Source organism: Phyllobates terribilis, unplaced genomic scaffold (genome assembly GCF_046119375.1).
Source record: "Phyllobates terribilis strain yellow unplaced genomic scaffold, ASM4611937v1 Scaffold_1__5_contigs__length_1240528914, whole genome shotgun sequence".
NCBI lineage: Eukaryota > Metazoa > Chordata > Amphibia > Anura > Dendrobatidae > Phyllobates > Phyllobates terribilis.
In genome coordinates this window covers 493627750-493647148 of record NW_027362761.1, presented here as the reverse complement: position 1 = coordinate 493647148, position 19399 = coordinate 493627750, and the positions used below count along the sequence as shown (strand labels likewise).

At 49.4% G+C, this 19399-nt stretch overlaps 1 protein-coding gene across 3 annotated transcripts; it reads right to left on the bottom strand.

Moving 5' to 3' along the window:
* Positions 1 to 3617: 3617 nt before the first annotated feature.
* On the bottom strand, positions 3618 to 18365 carry LOC141266269 (THAP domain-containing protein 1-like). 3 transcript variants are annotated; one of them, XM_073680159.1, is made up of 4 exons: positions 18111 to 18258; positions 8580 to 8669; positions 6845 to 6938; positions 3618 to 4435 (listed from the first exon to the last, which is right to left on the bottom strand). In XM_073680159.1, exons 3-4 carry the CDS (start codon positions 6910 to 6912, stop codon positions 3664 to 3666), a joined length of 840 nt encoding a protein of 279 aa, XP_073536260.1. In that variant the 5' UTR covers positions 6913 to 6938; positions 8580 to 8669; positions 18111 to 18258; the 3' UTR covers positions 3618 to 3663. The 3 variants fall into 3 exon arrangements, with proteins under 3 accessions (XP_073536260.1, XP_073536258.1, XP_073536259.1); XM_073680157.1 differs by lacking the exons at positions 8580 to 8669; positions 18111 to 18258 and adding an exon at positions 18265 to 18365; XM_073680158.1 differs by lacking the exon at positions 8580 to 8669.
* Between the last annotated feature and the right edge of the window lie 1034 nt (positions 18366 to 19399).

Sequence of the window (19399 nt, the reverse complement as noted above, 5' to 3'; positions counted from 1 at the left end):
AAATGAGCAATTGTAAGTACACAGTGATATACAGTACAGACCAAAAGTTTGGACACACCTCATTTAAAGATTTTGCTGTATTTTCATGACTATGAAAATTGTCCATTCACACTGAAGGCATCAAAACTATGAATTAACATATGTGGAATTATATGCTTAACAAAAAAGTGTGAAACAACTGAAAATATGTCTTATATTCTAGGTTCTTCAAAGTAGCCACCTTTTGCTTTGATGACTGCTTTGCACACTCTTGGCATTCTCTTGATGAGCTTCAAGAGGTAGTCACCGGAGATGTTTTTCACTTCACAGGTGTGCCCTGTTAGGTTTAATAACTGGGATTTCTTGCCTTATAAATGGGTTTGGGACCATCTGTTGTGTTGTGCAGAAGTCAGGTGGATACACAGCTGATAGTCCTACTGAATAGACTGTTAGAGTTTGTATTATGGCAAGAAAAAAGCAGCTAAGTAAAGAAAAACGAGTGGCCATCATTACTTTAAGAAATGAAGGTCAGTCAGTCCGAAAAATTGGGCAAACTTTGAAAGTGTCCCCAAGTGCAGTTGCAAAAACCATCAAGCGCTACAAAGAAACTGGCTCACATGAGGACCGCCCCAGGAAAGGAAGACCAAGAGTCACCTCTGCTTCTGAGGATAAGTTTATCTGAGTCACCAGCCTCAGAAATCGCAGGTTAACAGCAGCTCAGATTAGAGACTAGGTCAATCCCACACAGAGTTCTAGCAGCAGACACATCTCTACAACAACTGTTAAGAGGAGACTGTGCAGCAGGCCTTCATGGTAAAATAGCTGCTAGGAAACCACTGCTAAGGACAGGCAACAAGCAGAAGAGACTCGTTTGGGCTAAAGCAGGGTTCCCCAACTCCAGTCCTCAAGGCCCACCAACAGGCCATGTTTTCAGGATTTCCTTAGTATTGCTCAGGCAATAATTCCATCACCTGTGCAATACTAAGGAAATCCAAAAAACATGACCTGTTGGTGGGCCTTGAGGACTGGAGTTGGGGAACCCTGGGCTAAAGAACACAAGGAATGGACATTAGACCAGTGGAAATCTGTGCTTTGGTCTGATGAGTCCAAATTTGAGATCTTTGGTTCCAACCACCGTGTCTTTGTGCGACGCAGAAAAGGTGAACGGATGAACTCTATATGCCTGGTTCCCACCGTGAAGCATGGAGGAGGAGGTGTGATGGTGTGGGGTGCTTTGCTGGTGACGCTGTTGGGGATTTATTCAAAATTGAAGGCATACTGAACCAGCATGGCTACCACAGCATCTTGCAGCGGCATGCTATTCCATCCGGTTTTCATTTAGTTGGACCATCATTTATTTTTCAACAGGACAATGACCCGAAACACACCTCCAGGCTGTGTAAGGGCTATTTGACCAAGAAGGAGAGTGATGGGGTGCTACGCCAGATGACCTGGCCTCCACAGACACCAGACCTGAACCCAATCGAGAATGTTTGGGGTGAGCTGGACCGCAGAGTGAAGGCAAAAGGGCCAACAAGTGCTAAGCATCTCTGGGAACTCCTTCAAGATTGTTGGAAGACCATTTCCGGTGACTACCTCTTGAAGCTCATCAAGAGAATGCAAAGAGTGTGCAAAGCAGTCATCAAAGCAAAAGGTGGCTACTTTGAAGAACCTAGAATATAAGCCATATTTTCAGTTGTTTCACACTTTTTTGTTAAGTATATAATTCCACATGTGTCAATTCATAGTTTTGATGCCTTCAGTGTGAATGTACAATTTTCATAGTCATGAAAATACAGAAGAATCTTTAAATGAGAAAGTGTGTCCAAACTGTACTGTATAATATGAAGATAGATAGATAGATAGATACTTTGATGGGATTCTTTAAAGAATGATTGTTCAAACCAGGTAACAGGCGCTCGGTGCATCATGTTGTGGCTGCTTGTTTTACATCCATCTTCGCCCTTCTCTGGCTCTATGAAGCCAGAACTGTCAAAGAAGAGGGAGAGGGGAGAGTGGGGAATAGAGGTTACACATTCAGATGGGAAGTGCACGTAAATGTTGGGTCACACCAAGGATGCACCAAGCATCCGTACTTTATTTGAACAGTCATGTGGTGCTGAAAGAGTCCCTTCAATCTGCATGTAAATCCCATTACAATGCCATCTTGCAGCCTTATGGCATGCACTACAAGTGCGCTGCAGAGCGACCTGTCAAAGTGCCTCAGCGTGCTTACATCCGCCACTCACTGTGTACTGAGCTGTGATTGTAGACGTTCTGTGCACGCCTCTGACTGAAAGCCGTCGGCTCCCAGTAGCTGTACTTTCAGTAAGGCGGATAGACAGCATTGTAATGCTATTAACCTGCAGCTAAATTCTATATCTGCACGCAATACTGTTTGGGGACATGACAGGTTAGATTTAGATAAGTAGATAACAGGCGAACAAGCATTTAGAAGGACGCTCATTCCAGATTATATGCCCATATAAACATGCTGGAAGTCACCTGAAAAAACTTGTTGGGTGACCAGATTTTTTTTTCCCGGCATAAACAATCATCGGCAGCACATCGTCCTTGGTAAACATTGGCTGTGCTGCCGACAACGATACATTGTGGTCTTTCAGTATGGATATCTAAAATGTGCAGTCCCGGTGAATAAGAGCATTTACCAGCGAAGAGGCCATGACCTGAAGACAAGACCAAAAGCAGCATTTACCAGCGGAGGCTGTGACCTGGTGAGGAGACCGTACATGCCCACGATCAGGAATAGCAGCATTTTAGACACAGCTCAACTGCACTGCAAACAGTAGAAGCAAAGTGGATGGATTTTTAGAAATCCCATGCCTACTGTGCTTCTATTTGACGCTGCGTAAACTCACCCGCAGCGCCAGTTTTACGAGCCGCATGTCAATTTTTGTTGCAGAGATGCTTGTCTCCACAACAGAAATTTCCACAATAGATTGTATTCGCATGTGTTCAGTGACCCATAAGGCTTTAATGCATCGGATTTAACTGCGTCATTAGAATGCAGCATTTTGGACGCTGCTTCCAACACGCTGCTATTTCCTGATCATGGGCACAGAGGCCGTGACCTGGAGAGGACTATACATGGTGCATTACATAACCTCCATGGATATCTCCATTATTAGCGTTCTATTACTAAACCAATCTGCTCTGCAATGAAACCCATCAAAAGGGTGGACACATTTAGGTTCTCTGTGACTTCATAACATGTAAAATATGTTTTACAGCAATCCAGTCTGAAATGCAGATCCTGTCTGCAAAGAATACGACACCATTTTATTTACTGCATTCATAGTGCAAGGATGTAGATATAACGCAGCAGCAATCCTCATTGGGATCCCCACATTACTGCTTGTGATATATTTTTCACAGCAGAAAGACATTGGGCACAGGTAGCAAAGTACCACAGTGACCAAGCTGATCACCTTCTCCACTCTTAAATGACACTGGAACACGATTGTGACCGTGGTCTCCTGTTCCCCTTTTTGACTGCATGATAGTGATGCTGATGAGATTGAGCAGGGTGAATAGGTTATAAAGGGTTAAACCTAAGGACTGATGAATAGAAAACATTGGCACTGCAGTAAAAAAAGTCAGACCTGGACGAACATGGCTGCCATTAATAAACAGAACATGTACTGTATTTATATGAGGGAGCATTTAATTAGTGGTCTCGGCATTCATCACGGGTTCAGCCTGTTCCTTCGTCACCTGTGAAGGCATCCACTCCCTCAAAGTGTCCATCTCAGGTAAGGAGAGCACAGGTCTGCAGAGTTCATAGGCCACTGGGGAGTAATGATAGAGAGTTACAGCAAAGCCTTTGATCTCTTTGGAGAAGTGGGCGACTCTGGGTTTCTTGTTCCTCTGCACCTGGTGTCTGAACAGTTCTAGTGTTAACCCGCTGAAGTACTTGGACACAAGATGGACAGGGTCACTGCCGAGCATGTTACTTCTCAGCTGTTGGATCACCTTCTTCATGCTAGCTAGCCGGGTCTTCTGCCTCAGGACCTGCTTCTGGAGAGAGTTCTTTTTCCTCCTCAGATTAACAAGGACAGGGTCCACTTTTGGGGTACGTACATTCTCCTTATTAGTGCAGCCAGCGGAGTAGGAGTGCTCCACAGACATAGTAGCTTCTGATGTGACTGCTTTAGCTGCCGACTTTGGCTTCTGAGCCACGTTTGGTGAAGGTGAGGTGCCACTATCTTTCTTTTTTGCAGGTTTCTTAGCAGGTGGCTTTTTAATACGGACGCCATTGATAATGGAAGGCACGGCATCCAGGCGCAGGTAAGGGTATGAGGCTCCTGGCCGCAGCATGTAGTCTTCTTCTGTGAAGTGGTCACTGCAGAGTCTACTATAAATTGAAGGTTTCCACTTGTCACGACGAATGACTTCGAGCCATTTTGCAAGATATTCTGGATTTTTCATTGGAAACCTACAAGTGAATCAATGAGAAATATATTAAGTAAATGTAATTCACAAAAAAAATAATTCTCTAAAACAATCAAGGTTGATCTTTAGACATTTTCTGCTTCATGGTGTATGAAGATGCAGCATTACTACAGGTGCTGCAGAAGATCTGCCCAGGGACCTGGAAAGAACAAGGACACGTCTGATTGTCTGCTGCCATCTGCTGGTTAATGAGTAGGTAATGACATCTAAAATGAGGACAATTAGCAGGTAAACTGCACAAATATGGTTCTAGAATATCAATATGATAAACTACTACTGTTTAGATTTATATATGGCTGTGTGCCCACGATGCGCTTTTAATGCGTTTCTGCAGCTGCGGAAAAGCATTAAAAACGCATGGTAGAAGGGCAGCAATGTTCCCCAATGATAATCCGCATGTGCTGTGCACATGCTGCGGAAATTTCCGCTGCAGATTATCATTGCGGAAAAAAACGCAGCACTACCAATTATTTTGCGGAAGCGCTGCGTTTTCGCCGCCATTGACTTGCATTAGAACGCGCCAATTCCGCAAGACTGCATCTGTACTTACGTAATTGGCGCGTTCTAATGTGCGGATGGTACCCGGGTGTAGATGAGAGGAGAGTCTCATCCACACCCAGGTACCATTAAAAAAAGCTGTAAAAAAAAGAATAAAATAAAAAATAAATGTATATTTATCTTACGGCGGCCCGCGCTGCGCTCCTCCTTGCTTCCCGGTGGATTGAAGGACCTGCGCTGAGGTCAGTCATGTGACAGGTCACGCGACGGACCTGCGCTGAGGTCAGTCATGTGACGGGTCACGCGACGCTGACGTCGGCAGGTCTTTCAATCCACCGCTGTCGGCAAGGGAGAACGGAGTGAGCAGGACACCGGGGGCCATCGGAGGGTAAGAATACATTTATTTTTTTATTTTTAACCACTCTCTCGGGTCACACTATATAAATCCATGCCGTTTGCATGGATTTATAAAGTGTGACCAAGTTGTCAAGCACTTTCCAAGTGATGCTAAAAATCGCTTGTCAACCCGCATGCGGAAATGTCAGTGAATAACGCTTCCCTGGCAGGAAAACGCATGTACAATCCGCATGCATTTTTTCCTGCCAGGGAGATGCAGAAACGCTCAGGAAAAAATCCTGAGCATTTCTGCATCGTGGGCACATAGCCTTAGGGTATCTATAAAAATCCCCAATTAAATTAACTACTAATGGATACAACTGCATCCAATAAATGCTCCCTGTTCACACCAGAGGTCCAGAATAAGCAGAATTGTGTTTAAGGGTTCGCTCACACTTGCGTATAAATCAGACGAGTGCAAGCCGTTAAAAATAAAAATCAGATTGCTCTCGGCCAATGTTATTCAATGAGGCAGTGCAGATCTGTGTATTTTTTCTCGGCTGTATTCTGCGTGAGAAGAAAAAAAAAGCCATACGGACCATCAGTATAGCATCCGATGTTTACGGATACCTTACAATTGGGACAAAAACTGTAAATGGTCAATAGCTGCGGAGTAAAAAAAAAAAAAAAAAAAAAAAAGGACGGATTGTATACAGACAGCACATGGATGACAAGTGGGAAGAAAATCGTCCCAATCTTCTGAATGAGAATGGGACCCATTATTTGTACAATAGTGTGAGCGAACCCTAAAAGTGTTTATCTACATTTCAAGAATAAATTCTTCACCAATCTTTATAGTGGACCATATTCTGCTTCATCTCAGGGCTCTAAAGCCTCAGCTTCTTTCACTTGAAGGATTAAATAGGTTGCTACCCAATCGTAGAGCAGCATAATATAGGAGCCGAGACCCTTATCTCAGAAATGTATCACTTACTGGGCTGCTGGCTGAAGTTATGATACAAGCCCTGTTTTATGTGCTGCAGATCTAGCAGTACTCTGAATGCTGAGCAATGTATAACCCACCCACTTCTCTGATTGGCAGCTTTCTGTGTACACTGTGCATAGGCAGAAAGCTGCCAATCAGTGGTGGGGGCAGGGTTATACACAGCTCATGAGTATGGAGAATAAAGCAGGTTTTCTAGTCCTATAGTGATAATTTTCTGATAAAACAGCGATTTTATTAAAACTACAAGAAGCAGCCCAGTAAGACACATCGCTGGAATTAGGGTCTCTATATGCTGCTCTCAAATTAGGTGGTAAAAACCAGGAGAGATTCCCTTGAAATAGGAGCTGCTCTGCAGTATCTGACAGCAGACACAAACCGTGTACGGCTTACATACTGCTGCTTTTTGAGGAGGTAACAACTGATTGATGGGGGTGTCAAGCCCCCCACCGGTGTCATATTGATGTCACTTCCTGAGGAGAGGTCAACAATATCTTAGCAGTGCAAAAAAATAAGAATAAATTAAATGAAAGTAAAAAATATGGCACCACAGACCTGAAGAAATGTTTACCGCATCCTTTTGACAGTCGATTTTTGCAGCTTTTTGCAGCACAGACAGTCATCTTTTAATCAAAATGCAGGTCAAAGTCTGTATGGCATAAAGAAAATAGCACTTTAGTTAAGACTCCCAGTAATAATCCCTGTGCATAGAGATATAATCTTGGGGACCAGTTATAATATTCACTCAATAAGAATCCTGTAAAAAAAAAAAAAAAAAAAAATCTATATTTGCAGAACAGATAGAAATCCATAAATCTACACAATTTTTCTGATGACTCTTAAGGTTCGCAGTGCATTGTAATTGGATGGATATTAAAGAAGTGTGTATTAATACTTTGTCCATGAGTTTACCACTCCCCAGCATCCTGGGTTTGTGTTTGCCTGAAGACTGACAATTAAGACCAGTTGCATGGTGGCGCCACTGAGCTCTCAGATGCAGCAAGCAGAGGTAGTTTTGTATCTGCAGCATCAGAGAACTGAGGCCGGCTGGATCTAGCAATCAGCAATTTATCCAACTTCAGAGCAGCGCATGCAGGCTCTAAAGCAAAGGGATTGCAAGCACATTCTCCTTGTCTAGGAAACCGGCCACCTCCAACAGGTTACTGGTCATATCTGCAGGCTAAGGGTTCATTCTATACATATCCGTCCAAGATCGGACTGCTAATGCACAGACTGGCAGCGGCTCTCCCGACATGAGCCTCGTAGAAATACATGAAGTTGTCATGCTCGAGTTGGGAGAGCCACGGCCAGTCCGTGCATTAGTAGTCCGATCTCAGACCGATGTACATGGATGTTTGAGTGAGCCCTAAGCAACAAGCAGTAAACTACGGAATTAAAAATGTTTCACTTTAAAAGGAGTAATCTCAAGTTTGGAATTTACTTCCTATCCAACCACTGGGATCCCCACCGATCCTTAGATCTAAAGAGCCCAGTGTGAATGGAGAGGAGGTCGATCATGGCCTCTGCTGCTCCATTCATTCCTAATGGGACCTCGCTATGCTCAGCACTCCCGTAAGAATGATTGACCTCCGCTACCGTCACACAGGGCGCTTCAGATCCCCAATTCTTGCACTGTTGGGGGTTTTGGTGTTTGGAACTCCCGCGCTCGGGAAGACATCGACTAAACCTTGGATAGGGGGATCATTCCCAAACCTGAGACTACCTTTTAAAGTCACTTTTTTTTGTCTTATGGTATTTTTTGACCATTTTGTGCCAAATTCTTCAAAATGGTGCACGCAATTCATGAATTTTGCGTAAAATAGAAGAAACCTTTCTTGGGTCTTCTTAATGCAAAAAAGTCACATTCTGCCAAAATGTCTCAGTTTGGTAATAAAAATAAAATATCCAAGTGTACAAAGTCACTGCAGGCAGAGACAAAAGAACATTTTTGCAAAAATTTTGCAGCTTTTTACTAAGTTGCAATTGATGAATCAGCCAGAAACATTTGGAAACCCCATACATGCCCACAATGGAGAACAAAACAGGTAAACATATAAAATAGGACTTTAACATCTTCCGATAAACATCCGGGCAGTTTGCGTCACTGCATACGATCATGCACCTGTGGGAGCTGGACTCCAGCAGACAGACAGACTCCCCATAAAGCAGAGAGGGTTTATTACAGTCTGTGCCTTCCCGATCACTGCATAAGATGGTATATAGTAAGGCCTCATTCACATGTCCGTGTTGTACACATGTGTATCCATTTTTTCAAGTATACAACACATACCTATTATGATCTTTGATGCTATTCACATGTCCATGTTTTTTCACGGACAATAACTCCGTGTAAGACTCAAGTAGACAAGTCCATTTTTTTCTGGCAGCAAGAATGAAAAGAGTCAATACAGGTCTATGGGTCCTAGCATCCGTGTGCTGTCCATATTTAAAGAGGTGGTCCACTACTTTATCACTGATTACATCAATGTCTGATCGGTCGGGATCCGACCCCCCCCCCCCCCTCCTCCAATCAGCTGTTATCGGTGTCTGCGGCTGGAACTGCTCCTTCTGCAGCAGAGTACTGCACATTCGCCTCCTGTTCAGATCAATTGAGCAGTTCTGGCCGGCGGCCACCAATGCAGAGAACAGCTAATCAGTGGAGGTGCCGGGTGTTGGACCCCGACCGATCAGACATTGAGGACCTATCCTAGAGGATAAGTCATCAACGAAAAAGTAGTAGACAACCTCTTTAACATTGCAAAGAATGGGAGAAACTTTGTCATTCATTTATCCCTTTGTGAAAAACACTGCACGCTGGCGGGAAGGGCGGGCAACACAGACCACACAGTGACTGTAAATACGCATAATTGATCCAATGTTCTCACATGAGAGAATCTACAGTCGTGTAAGCGAGCCCTGTGATGAACCTGTAGCCGCCATCTTGGTAATGATAAATCATATCCAGGGATGGCCACACTTCAGCAGCCCCCACCCTTGGGACCTTCTGTTAAAACGTCAACTAGATAGTTTCCCCCCATCCAGGCTCCTGTAAGATAAGAAGCCTACTTAACACTTGAATGCTAGGAGCTTCAAAGACTTCGAGAGGAAACACAGCCAGCAGGGGGGGGTGCTTCGTCTATCTGTACCTGACCATTTGTCCCATAGGACTAGTTTCTTTGTCTGTCACAAGCATGGAGGCATAAGATATAGAAACATGAATAGTACACGCATGTTGCGTGGGATGGGCCAATAAAAAAATATCACGGCGTCCCGGAGCCATTGCGCACACAAGCCTCCGCGGTAGACGTTTGTACGTGCTCTGGAAGCCAAGATATAGCGCGGAGCCATTCCTGAGGACCGTATGGTATCATAATTGATATCAAAAGGTCGGTTACGGCGGCCCGAATCCATGGGAACCCCTGGGGGTATCATGAGACCATCCCAGAAGAAGTTATTGGGTTCCATAGAATTTGGGCTTCTGATCGAAGTTAGACCTGAGGGTGGAGACTGAGCCAGCTGACCTCACCAGCAGTGGGCGGGACGGGGCAGGTAAGATAGCAGGACAGACAAGAGACAAGTCAGTCTTGACCCAAGAGTGGTGTGCTGAACATCTGAGCACCAGCTGAGGCCACCAAGGGGAGGAGCAGTTTGACCATGCGGTGGTAGGCCTCAGCCTGTAACAAAGAACCGTGCCTGCGATCGCAGAATCCTCTCCCTGCGTCACAAGAAAATCAAGAAACCGGTAACTGATATGCTGTGGTGATTCTGTGTGTTGTATTCCATTGTTGTATAGTTTAGCCTGACCTTATACCTGTGTATATTTAGTTGTATATCGTGTATCTAGTGTATTATTATAATCAATTACCTCAAGTAATTGTGGGCCTGCCTTTTATTCTGCATAACGAACGCACGTCCGTGTGAGCTCGGCTCAAGCCAAAAACGCTACCCAGGGTTGGTTCCTGACCCGATATAGGCCCCTTCACGGACTGGGCGTATATCTAAAATAGGGACTGGTGGCAGCATACCAACTGGGGATTGGGGAAGGCTGGTAGTGACGGTCGGAGGTTCAGATATATATATTCCTGGCGCGGCCAAGGAAGATATATATACCGCCCTCACTACAGAGGGCCCCGATACCCAGTAGGTTACAGGACAGTCTCCCTGGCGACCGCTTATCCTAGGTGCAGTTCCTTGACTGACCTGAGGCTAAGAGGGCGCTAGCGAGTTGTGCTGTGTAGTGACGTTACGGTTTAGTGACGTTGAAGGGATAACACACTACCGTGTTCCCTGCGCTGGTTGCAGCTACCTGGCACTACTTTCTCTAGGTGCAGTACCTTGACTGACCTGAGAGGTAAGGGGGCGCCAGAGAGCTGCACCCACCGGCCGGCTTTCATCACATTGGTGGCAGAGCGGTGGGATTGCAGAATAATAGTGTTGTGGGACCCCTACTCCCAGGCACTAAAGACTGCCAGTGGTAACTTCCACTGCTGGAGTCTTAAGGTCAGCCCAACGTTAGACGGTCAGGCTAAAAGTATAACAAGGTGTGTGCAAACTCAGGGTTGCAGCGGTGTCGGTTACCAAGATGGCAGACGGCACCAGGAGCAAGACCCTGCAGGAGGCTAATGCTACGGTCCATGTGGCAGGAGGGGAGGACATTGTTACTCATGGCGAGGAGGAGTCCAGCCCGGGCACCTCAGGGAGCCAGTCCCCAGTATACGGTCCCGCAGTGGGCTGCCCACCACCTACCCAGCCCAGCCTGTCCAGATCACAAGCCCTTTTACAAGCGGCTATGGCAAGTCTCCAGTCTCATGGCGATGCCGTCTACAAAACCCTCCTGGCAGCATCAGAGAAGGCAGCGGAGGAGGAGCGCGAAGCTGCAGAGCGCCGGGAGGCTGCGGAGCGTGAAGCTGCAGAGCGCCGGGAGGCTGCGGAGCGTGCAGAGCGAGCTGCGGAGCGCCAGCACCAACTGGACCTGGCCCAGCGGGGGCTTCCGCTAGAGCAACCAACCCATCAGGAGACCAAGTCGTCCAAAGTCCGAGCTGAGGACTTCCCTCTACTGGAGAAGGATGGGGACCTGGACTCCTTTCTGGTGGCATTTGAACGGACCTGTCTTCAGCACCATCTGGCCCGGGATCAGTGGGCCAGATACCTGACCCCCCGTTTGAGGGGTAAGTCCCTGGATGCCTTGGGGGACTTACCTGCCGGGGAGGTACAGAACTACGACTGCATCAAGCGGGCCCTGATCCGGCAGTACAACCTCACTCCCGAGTCGTACCGCCAGAAGTTCCGGAGCCTGCTGCGTGGCCCCAAGGACACCTGGACCGATCATATGCGGGCGCTGTTGAGAGCCGCAGAGCACTGGACCTCGGGTCTAGCGCTTACTACCCGCCAGGAGGTCCAGGAACTGTTCGTCACGGAGCAGTTTTTGTGGAACTGCCCAGAGGACCTCCGACAGTTCCTCCGTGACCGAAAACCAACAGGGGCTTCTGCTACAGCCGCCCTGGCAGACGAGTATGCCAATAACAGGGCGCCTGAGCTGAAGAAGACTGCCAGCAGCACCTGGAGAGGGGGTAAGCCCAGTCATGCCCCTGTTTCCCCGGCCCCTAGAACACAAGGGGTGTATCCCCCTGTTGCCCTCTCCAGGCAAGGACCAGACGTAAGACGTTGTCATCTATGCAACAAACCAGGACACTTTAGGGCTGAGTGTCCCCAGCGCCAAAAGACCCCATCCCAGTCCCAGAGAGCGCCCAATGTTTTGTGTGTGGGAGGGGGTGGTGGTAGGTCCCTGGACAACATCCAACCCGTCACCATAGGCCGTTCTGCGGTCATGGGACTGCGGGACACGGGCGCTGAACGAACACTGGTACGGCCTGAGGTGGTGTCCCCCCAGGACTTGGTACCAGGAAAGACTCTTTCCGTCTCCGGGGTTGGAGGCGTGGAGCCGGCACTTCCCGTTGCCATGGTGTATTTGGACTGGGGTGCCGGAAGGGGGATGCGGGAGGTGGGAGTAACGCCAAATATTCCCGCAAATGTTTTATTAGGGACCGACTTGGGGCGTCTAGTATCGCAGTATGTACCCTCTGAACCCCCAAGTTCGGCCCCCCAAGAGTGTATTGATTTGTCTGCTGCTAATGCCAACCATGTTGTATGTAGTGTGTGTCCTGCTGAGGAGGAGGGAGTGAAACCTGAGGGTAACACCTGCACAGACACAACACAAACAGGGTTAGTGAAAGCAGGTGGGGAGTGTGGGGATGCCCGCAGAGGTGCTCAGCCGGCGTGCCGTGACCTCTTGTCCTCCGGTGAGGGAGGGGGCGGGCAGGATTCTGTAGAGGGAAGCTCAGGGATGGAGAGGGGGGCAGCTACCGGCAGTGTAGGGCTCCCAGGGGTATCCAGGCTGCTGAGTATAGGCCCACTGCAGGGGGAGGAACAGGCCATGGGAGGTGGGGGTGTCCCAAGAGAGGAGCCGCCAGGTAAGACCCCAGGGCAGGAGTTCCCCACATCCGAGATGTCCAAAGGCCTAGGAAGCCTGCCTGATCGGGCGGCTTGGTCAGAAACAGAGGGGAAGCAGGCACTACCCACGGTCACCGCGGTCATAGCCGCTGTCACCAGGAGTGGGAGCGCCGGAGCCCAAGGAGCCTTGCAGAGGTCCGACGGCTTCCCCACTTCTGACCAAGTGTCTGCCGGGTCAGACAGCGGCCAGGTGACATGCCCGGAGGGGCTGACGGAGGATGTGGCAGTTTCGTCGATTCTGGCCACATCAAGTCAGGAATTTCAGGCTGCGTTGGAAGCAGACGACAGCCTGAAAGCTCTCAAGGAACAGGCGGCACAGCCTCCCATGGAGTCAGACTGCGAGCGTGTGGTCTGGGACCAGGGACGGCTGTACCGGGTAACGGTCCAGCAGGGTTCACCGGAGGCGTGGCCCAGGGACCGACAGTTAGTGGTACCCTATCCGTTCAGGGCGGAATTGTTGCGGATCGCACACGAGATTCCGATGGCCGGACACCTAGGGATCGCTAAAACCAAGGCCAGGATAGCTCAGCATTTCTACTGGCCTGGGATGGGAGCCGCGGTGGGTGCCTACTGCCGTTCGTGTGACACCTGTCAGAGGGTGGGGAAGGCGGGGCCGCGCCCCAAAGCCCCACTGGTAACTCTGCCAATCATCGAAGAGCCTTTCTCGAGGGTCGCTGTGGATCTTAGTGGACCTCTGTCCACTCCCAGCCACTCCGGGAAATGCTTCATACTCACGGTAGTGGACTATGCCACCCGGTACCCGGAAGCGGTAGCTTTGTCGTCCATTCGGGCCGACAAGGTGGCTACCGCCTTACTGGAGATCTTCTCCAGAGTGGGTTTCCCCCAAGAAATGCTCACCGACCGAGGGACCCAGTTCATGTCGCGGCTGATGGAGTCCCTCTGTAAGCAAATGCAGGTGCAACATCTGGTGGCCAGCCCGTATCACCCACAGACTAATGGCCTGTGTGAGCGGTTCAATGGCACCTTAAAGCAGATGCTTAAGATGTTGGTCGACTCCCACGGGAGAGACTGGGAGCGTTACCTCCCACACCTCCTATTTGCTTACCGGGAGGTTCCGCAGGCCTCAACGGGGTTCTCCCCCTTTGAGCTCCTGTACGGGCGACGGGTACGGGGCCCCCTGGCTCTGGTGAAGGAAGCATGGGAAGGGGATTTGGCCACCCCCGAGGTGTCGGTCATCGAGTATGTCGTGCGCCACCGGGACAGGATGATGGCCTTGGCAAAGCTGGTGCAGGACAATATGGCCCAGGCCCAGGCCGACCAGAAGCGGTGGTACGACCAGAATGCTTGTGAGAGGACCTACCAGGTGGGTCAAAAGGTGTGGGTACTGGTCCCCGTACCACAGAACAAGCTTCAGGCAGCCTGGGAAGGTCCCTACTTCGTGCACCAGAAACTCAATGCCGTCACCTATCTGGTCACCCTGGATCACGCCCGTGGAAGGAGGAAGGCCTTCCACGTGAACATGATGAAGGCTCATCATGAGCGGGAAGCGACTGCCCACCCAGTGTGCAACCTTCCCGAGGAAGGAGAGGTAGAAACCCTCCTGGATCTGCTCACCCAAGCCAAGGCGGGTGGGTCCATCGAGGATGTGGGGGTTGGCCACCAGCTCACGGAGGACCAACGGTCCCAGCTGGGGACCACCCTGCACCCCTTCCGGGGGCTGTTCAGCAGCCTGCCCGGAAGGACTGAGATGGCTGTCCACGACGTGGACACTGGCGATCACCCGCCGATCCGGCGTTCAGCATATCGGGTCTCTTTCGAGGTGCAGGGAAACATGCGCCAAGAGATAGACGAGATGCTGAAGCTGGGGGTGATCCAGGCATCCAGCAGCGCGTGGGCCTCGCCTGTAGTCCTCGTACCAAAGAAGGACCGAACTACACGGTTCTGCGTGGACTACCGGGGGCTCAACGCTGTAACGGCCACCGATGCGTTCCCCATACCACGCATCGATGACCTGCTCGATCGGATGGCCGGGGCTAAGTACCTGACCATCATGGATCTGAGCCGGGGGTACTGGCAGATTCCTCTGACCCCCGCGGCAAGGGAACGCTCTGCCTTTATCACCCCTTTTGGACTGTACGAGTCCACAGTGATGCCATTCGGCATGAAGAATGCCCCTGCCACTTTTCAGCGGATGGTCAATACGCTGCTTGAGGGACTTGAAGGGTACGCGGCTGCGTACTTGGACGATATTGCAGTCTTCAGTCCCACTTGGGAGGATCACCTAGAGCACCTGCGGCAGGTGCTCGGTCGGATCCACCGGGCAGGCTTGACCATCAAGCCGGAAAAGTGCCAGCTGGGCATGAGTGAGGTCCTCTACCTGGGTCACCGGGTAGGCGGGGGGGTTCTGAAGCCAGAACCGGGGAAAGTGGATGCCATCGCATCCTGGCCCACTCCTAGGACCAAAAAGCAGGTGATGTCCTTCTTGGGGACCGCCGGGTACTATAGGAGGTTCGTCCCACACTATAGCACCCTGGCCAAGCCCCTGACGGACCTCACCAAGAAGAAGCTGCCCGTCGCAGTCGACTGGACAGTCGCCTGCGAGACAGCTTTCGGGGCACTCAAGGCCGCCCTAAGTAGCTCCCCTGTACTGCAAGCTGCCGACTTCGACCGGCCGTTTGTGGTACAGACCGACGCCAGTGACTTTGGCCTCGGTGCTGTGCTAAGTCAGGTCAACACGACAGGCCAGGAACATCCTGTCTTGTACCTGAGCAGGAAGCTACTGCCCCGGGAGGTGGCTTACTCCACGGTGGAAAAAGAATGCCTGGCAATTGTATGGGCCCTGCAGCGTCTGCAGCCCTACTTGTACGGGAGCCATTTCACCGTGGAGACGGACCACAACCCCCTCAGCTGGTTACACACGGTCTCTGGGTCGAATGGCAGGTTGCTACGCTGGAGCCTCGCTCTCCAGCAGTACCACTTCTCCATTCGCCACAGAAGAGGCCGTGACCACGGTAACGCTGACGGGTTATCCCGGCAAGGGGAGGGTGCAGAAGGACGCACGGGGGAACACAGGAATGTGCTACCCCCTCGCGCCCTCGTATAGGGGGAGGTGTGATGAACCTGTAGCCGCCATCTTGGTAATGATAAATCATATCCAGGGATGGCCACACTTCAGCAGCCCCCACCCTTGGGACCTTCTGTTAAAACGTCAACTAGATAGTTTCCCCCCATCCAGGCTCCTGTAAGATAAGAAGCCTACTTAACACTTGAATGCTAGGAGCTTCAAAGACTTCGAGAGGAAACACAGCCAGCAGGGGGGGGTGCTTCGTCTATCTGTACCTGACCATTTGTCCCATAGGACTAGTTTCTTTGTCTGTCACAAGCATGGAGGCATAAGATATAGAAACATGAATAGTACACGCATGTTGCGTGGGATGGGCCAATAAAAAAATATCACGGCGTCCCGGAGCCATTGCGCACACAAGCCTCCGCGGTAGACGTTTGTACGTGCTCTGGAAGCCAAGATATAGCGCGGAGCCATTCCTGAGGACCGTATGGTATCATAATTGATATCAAAAGGTCGGTTACGGCGGCCCGAATCCATGGGAACCCCTGGGGGTATCATGAGACCATCCCAGAAGAAGTTATTGGGTTCCATAGAATTTGGGCTTCTGATCGAAGTTAGACCTGAGGGTGGAGACTGAGCCAGCTGACCTCACCAGCAGTGGGCGGGACGGGGCAGGTAAGATAGCAGGACAGACAAGAGACAAGTCAGTCTTGACCCAAGAGTGGTGTGCTGAACATCTGAGCACCAGCTGAGGCCACCAAGGGGAGGAGCAGTTTGACCATGCGGTGGTAGGCCTCAGCCTGTAACAAAGAACCGTGCCTGCGATCGCAGAATCCTCTCCCTGCGTCACAAGAAAATCAAGAAACCGGTAACTGATATGCTGTGGTGATTCTGTGTGTTGTATTCCATTGTTGTATAGTTTAGCCTGACCTTATACCTGTGTATATTTAGTTGTATATCGTGTATCTAGTGTATTATTATAATCAATTACCTCAAGTAATTGTGGGCCTGCCTTTTATTCTGCATAACGAACGCACGTCCGTGTGAGCTCGGCTCAAGCCAAAAACGCTACCCAGGGTTGGTTCCTGACCCGATATAGGCCCCTTCACGGACTGGGCGTATATCTAAAATAGGGACTGGTGGCAGCATACCAACTGGGGATTGGGGAAGGCTGGTAGTGACGGTCGGAGGTTCAGATATATATATTCCTGGCGCGGCCAAGGAAGATATATATACCGCCCTCACTACAGAGGGCCCCGATACCCAGTAGGTTACAGGACAGTCTCCCTGGCGACCGCTTATCCTAGGTGCAGTTCCTTGACTGACCTGAGGCTAAGAGGGCGCTAGCGAGTTGTGCTGTGTAGTGACGTTACGGTTTAGTGACGTTGAAGGGATAACACACTACCGTGTTCCCTGCGCTGGTTGCAGCTACCTGGCACTACTTTCTCTAGGTGCAGTACCTTGACTGACCTGAGAGGTAAGGGGGCGCCAGAGAGCTGCACCCACCGGCCGGCTTTCATCACAAGCCCTAAAAAAATATTGAGCAGGAAAAAATAAAAAATATGACTGCCAAATAGTTACTAGCCACGCCGCCAAAAAATAAAAAACTAAGAGTCTAATTATAAGGATAATTGGGCAGCACGGTGGCTCAGTGGGTAGCACTGATGCTTTGGGGTCCTGGGTTCAAATCCCACCAAGGACAACATCTGCAAGGAGTTTATATGTTCTCTCCATGTTTGCGTGGGCTTTCTCCAGGTTCTCCAGTTTCCTCCCAAACTCAAAAGACAAACTGATAGGGAATGTAGATTGTGAGCCCCGATGGGAACAGCGATGATAATGTATGTAAAACACTGCGGAATTAATGGCGCATAAAAATATTTGTTAAGGAATGGGGATTTTTTATTCCCCCCCCCCCCCCCCCACCAAGTGCATGTCTGGGGGTCCTTTGTGGTTATAAAAAAAATAAAACAGTATTTTCCCTTTGAGATCACTCTGTCAGCAACATAAAAAAAAAAGTGAAACATGAATGGGAAAATATTTCACGGCTCTTTAAAATGCAAATATGTAGAATGGGGGTAAATGGCCTAGTCTTCAACTTGGTAATAAGGCTGCACATTAAAAGAACTTGGAGAAAATGAAAAACAGGCAAAAAAAAAAAAAATAAAGAAAAAAGGTAGAAACTCAGTGATGAGCCGAGGCCTAGGAGCTGCGGTACCGCAGAGCCTCCCCTGACAGCCCCCAGGGTGACGCTACAATACAGGGCACTATGGACGAGCTACGTACAGCTGCCCCATGTACATCATGTCTGCACCACCGCCCGTCCGGCAGCGCCCATCGTGCTCTCCTCACAGCAGCAGGGCCGGAGGCCGCACTCACAGCCGGGCCGTCACATGAAAACACTTCTCTCACAACTAAACACCCGCTGCCAACAACTTACTGAGTAAACCCGCGAGGGCTGCCGGGCACTGTGTCTTCTACAAAATGGCGGCCGCACTTTCCGGTACATAGCCGCGCGTCAGACCAAACGCTTCCCTCATTGGTTAAAAAGGTGTCATGTGATAAAGAAGCGTTACGTCGTGACATGTGGTCAGAATGCGCCAATCCTGATGCAGCGTTCAGGTCTGGCCGGGCTGTGCGCTCACACGACGTCATCCTTTTCAACAGGACGACAGACTATTTCTTGTCCCCTGTCGTTATGGTCTGTGCCGTTATACGAAGCGATAATGGACGGCTGCTTCATACGGACGGCTGCGGGTCACTTTTCGCTAGCAGTCACTCTTGTTATAAGCCAGCAGCAGATGGCTGATAGATGAGCGCCATCTAGTGGTTATAATGTATATATACATAACAATATCTAATTATATATATTATGTATTTTTATTATAAATACATAATATACAGTACAGACCAAAAGTTTGGACACCCCTCATTTAAAGATTTTGAAAGACTATGAAAATTGTACATTCACACTGAAGGCATCAAAACTATGAATTAACACATGTGGAATTATATACTTAACAAAAAAGTGTGAAACAACTGAAAATATGTCTTCTATTCTAGGTTCTTCAAAGTAGCCACCTTTTGCTTTGATGACTGCTTTGTACACTCTTGGCATTCTCTTGATGAGCTTCAAGAGTTAGTCACCGGAAATGGTCTTCCAACAATCTTGAAGCAGTTCCCAGAGATGCTTAGCACTTGTTGGCCCTCTTGCCTTCACTCTGCGGTCCAGCTCACCCCAAACCATCTCGATTGGGTTCAGGTCTGGTGACTGTGGAAGCCAGGTCATCTGGCGTAGCCCCCCATCACTCTCCTTCTTGGTCAAATAGCCCTTACACAGCCTTGAGGTGTGTTTGGGGTCATTGTCCCGTTGAAAAATGAATGATGGTCCAACTAAACGCAAACCGGATGGAATAGCATGCCGCTGCAAGATGCTGTGGTAGCCATGCTGGTTCAGTATGCCTTCAATTTTGAATAAATCCCCAACAGTGTCACCAGCAAAGCACCCCACACCATCACACCTCCTCCTCCATGCTTCACGGTGGGAACCAGGCATGTAGAGTCCATCCGTTCAC

Excerpts from the sequence above, each read along its gene's own strand:
- LOC141266269 (XM_073680157.1), bottom strand. The coding sequence starts at position 6,912 with ATGACTGTCTGTGCTGCAAAAAGCTGCAAAAATCGACTGTCAAAAGGA. Across the intron at positions 4,436-6,844 it reads TGCGGTAAACATTTCTTCAG|GTTTCCAATGAAAAATCCAG; the intron begins GTCTGTGGTGCC and ends ATTCACTTGTAG.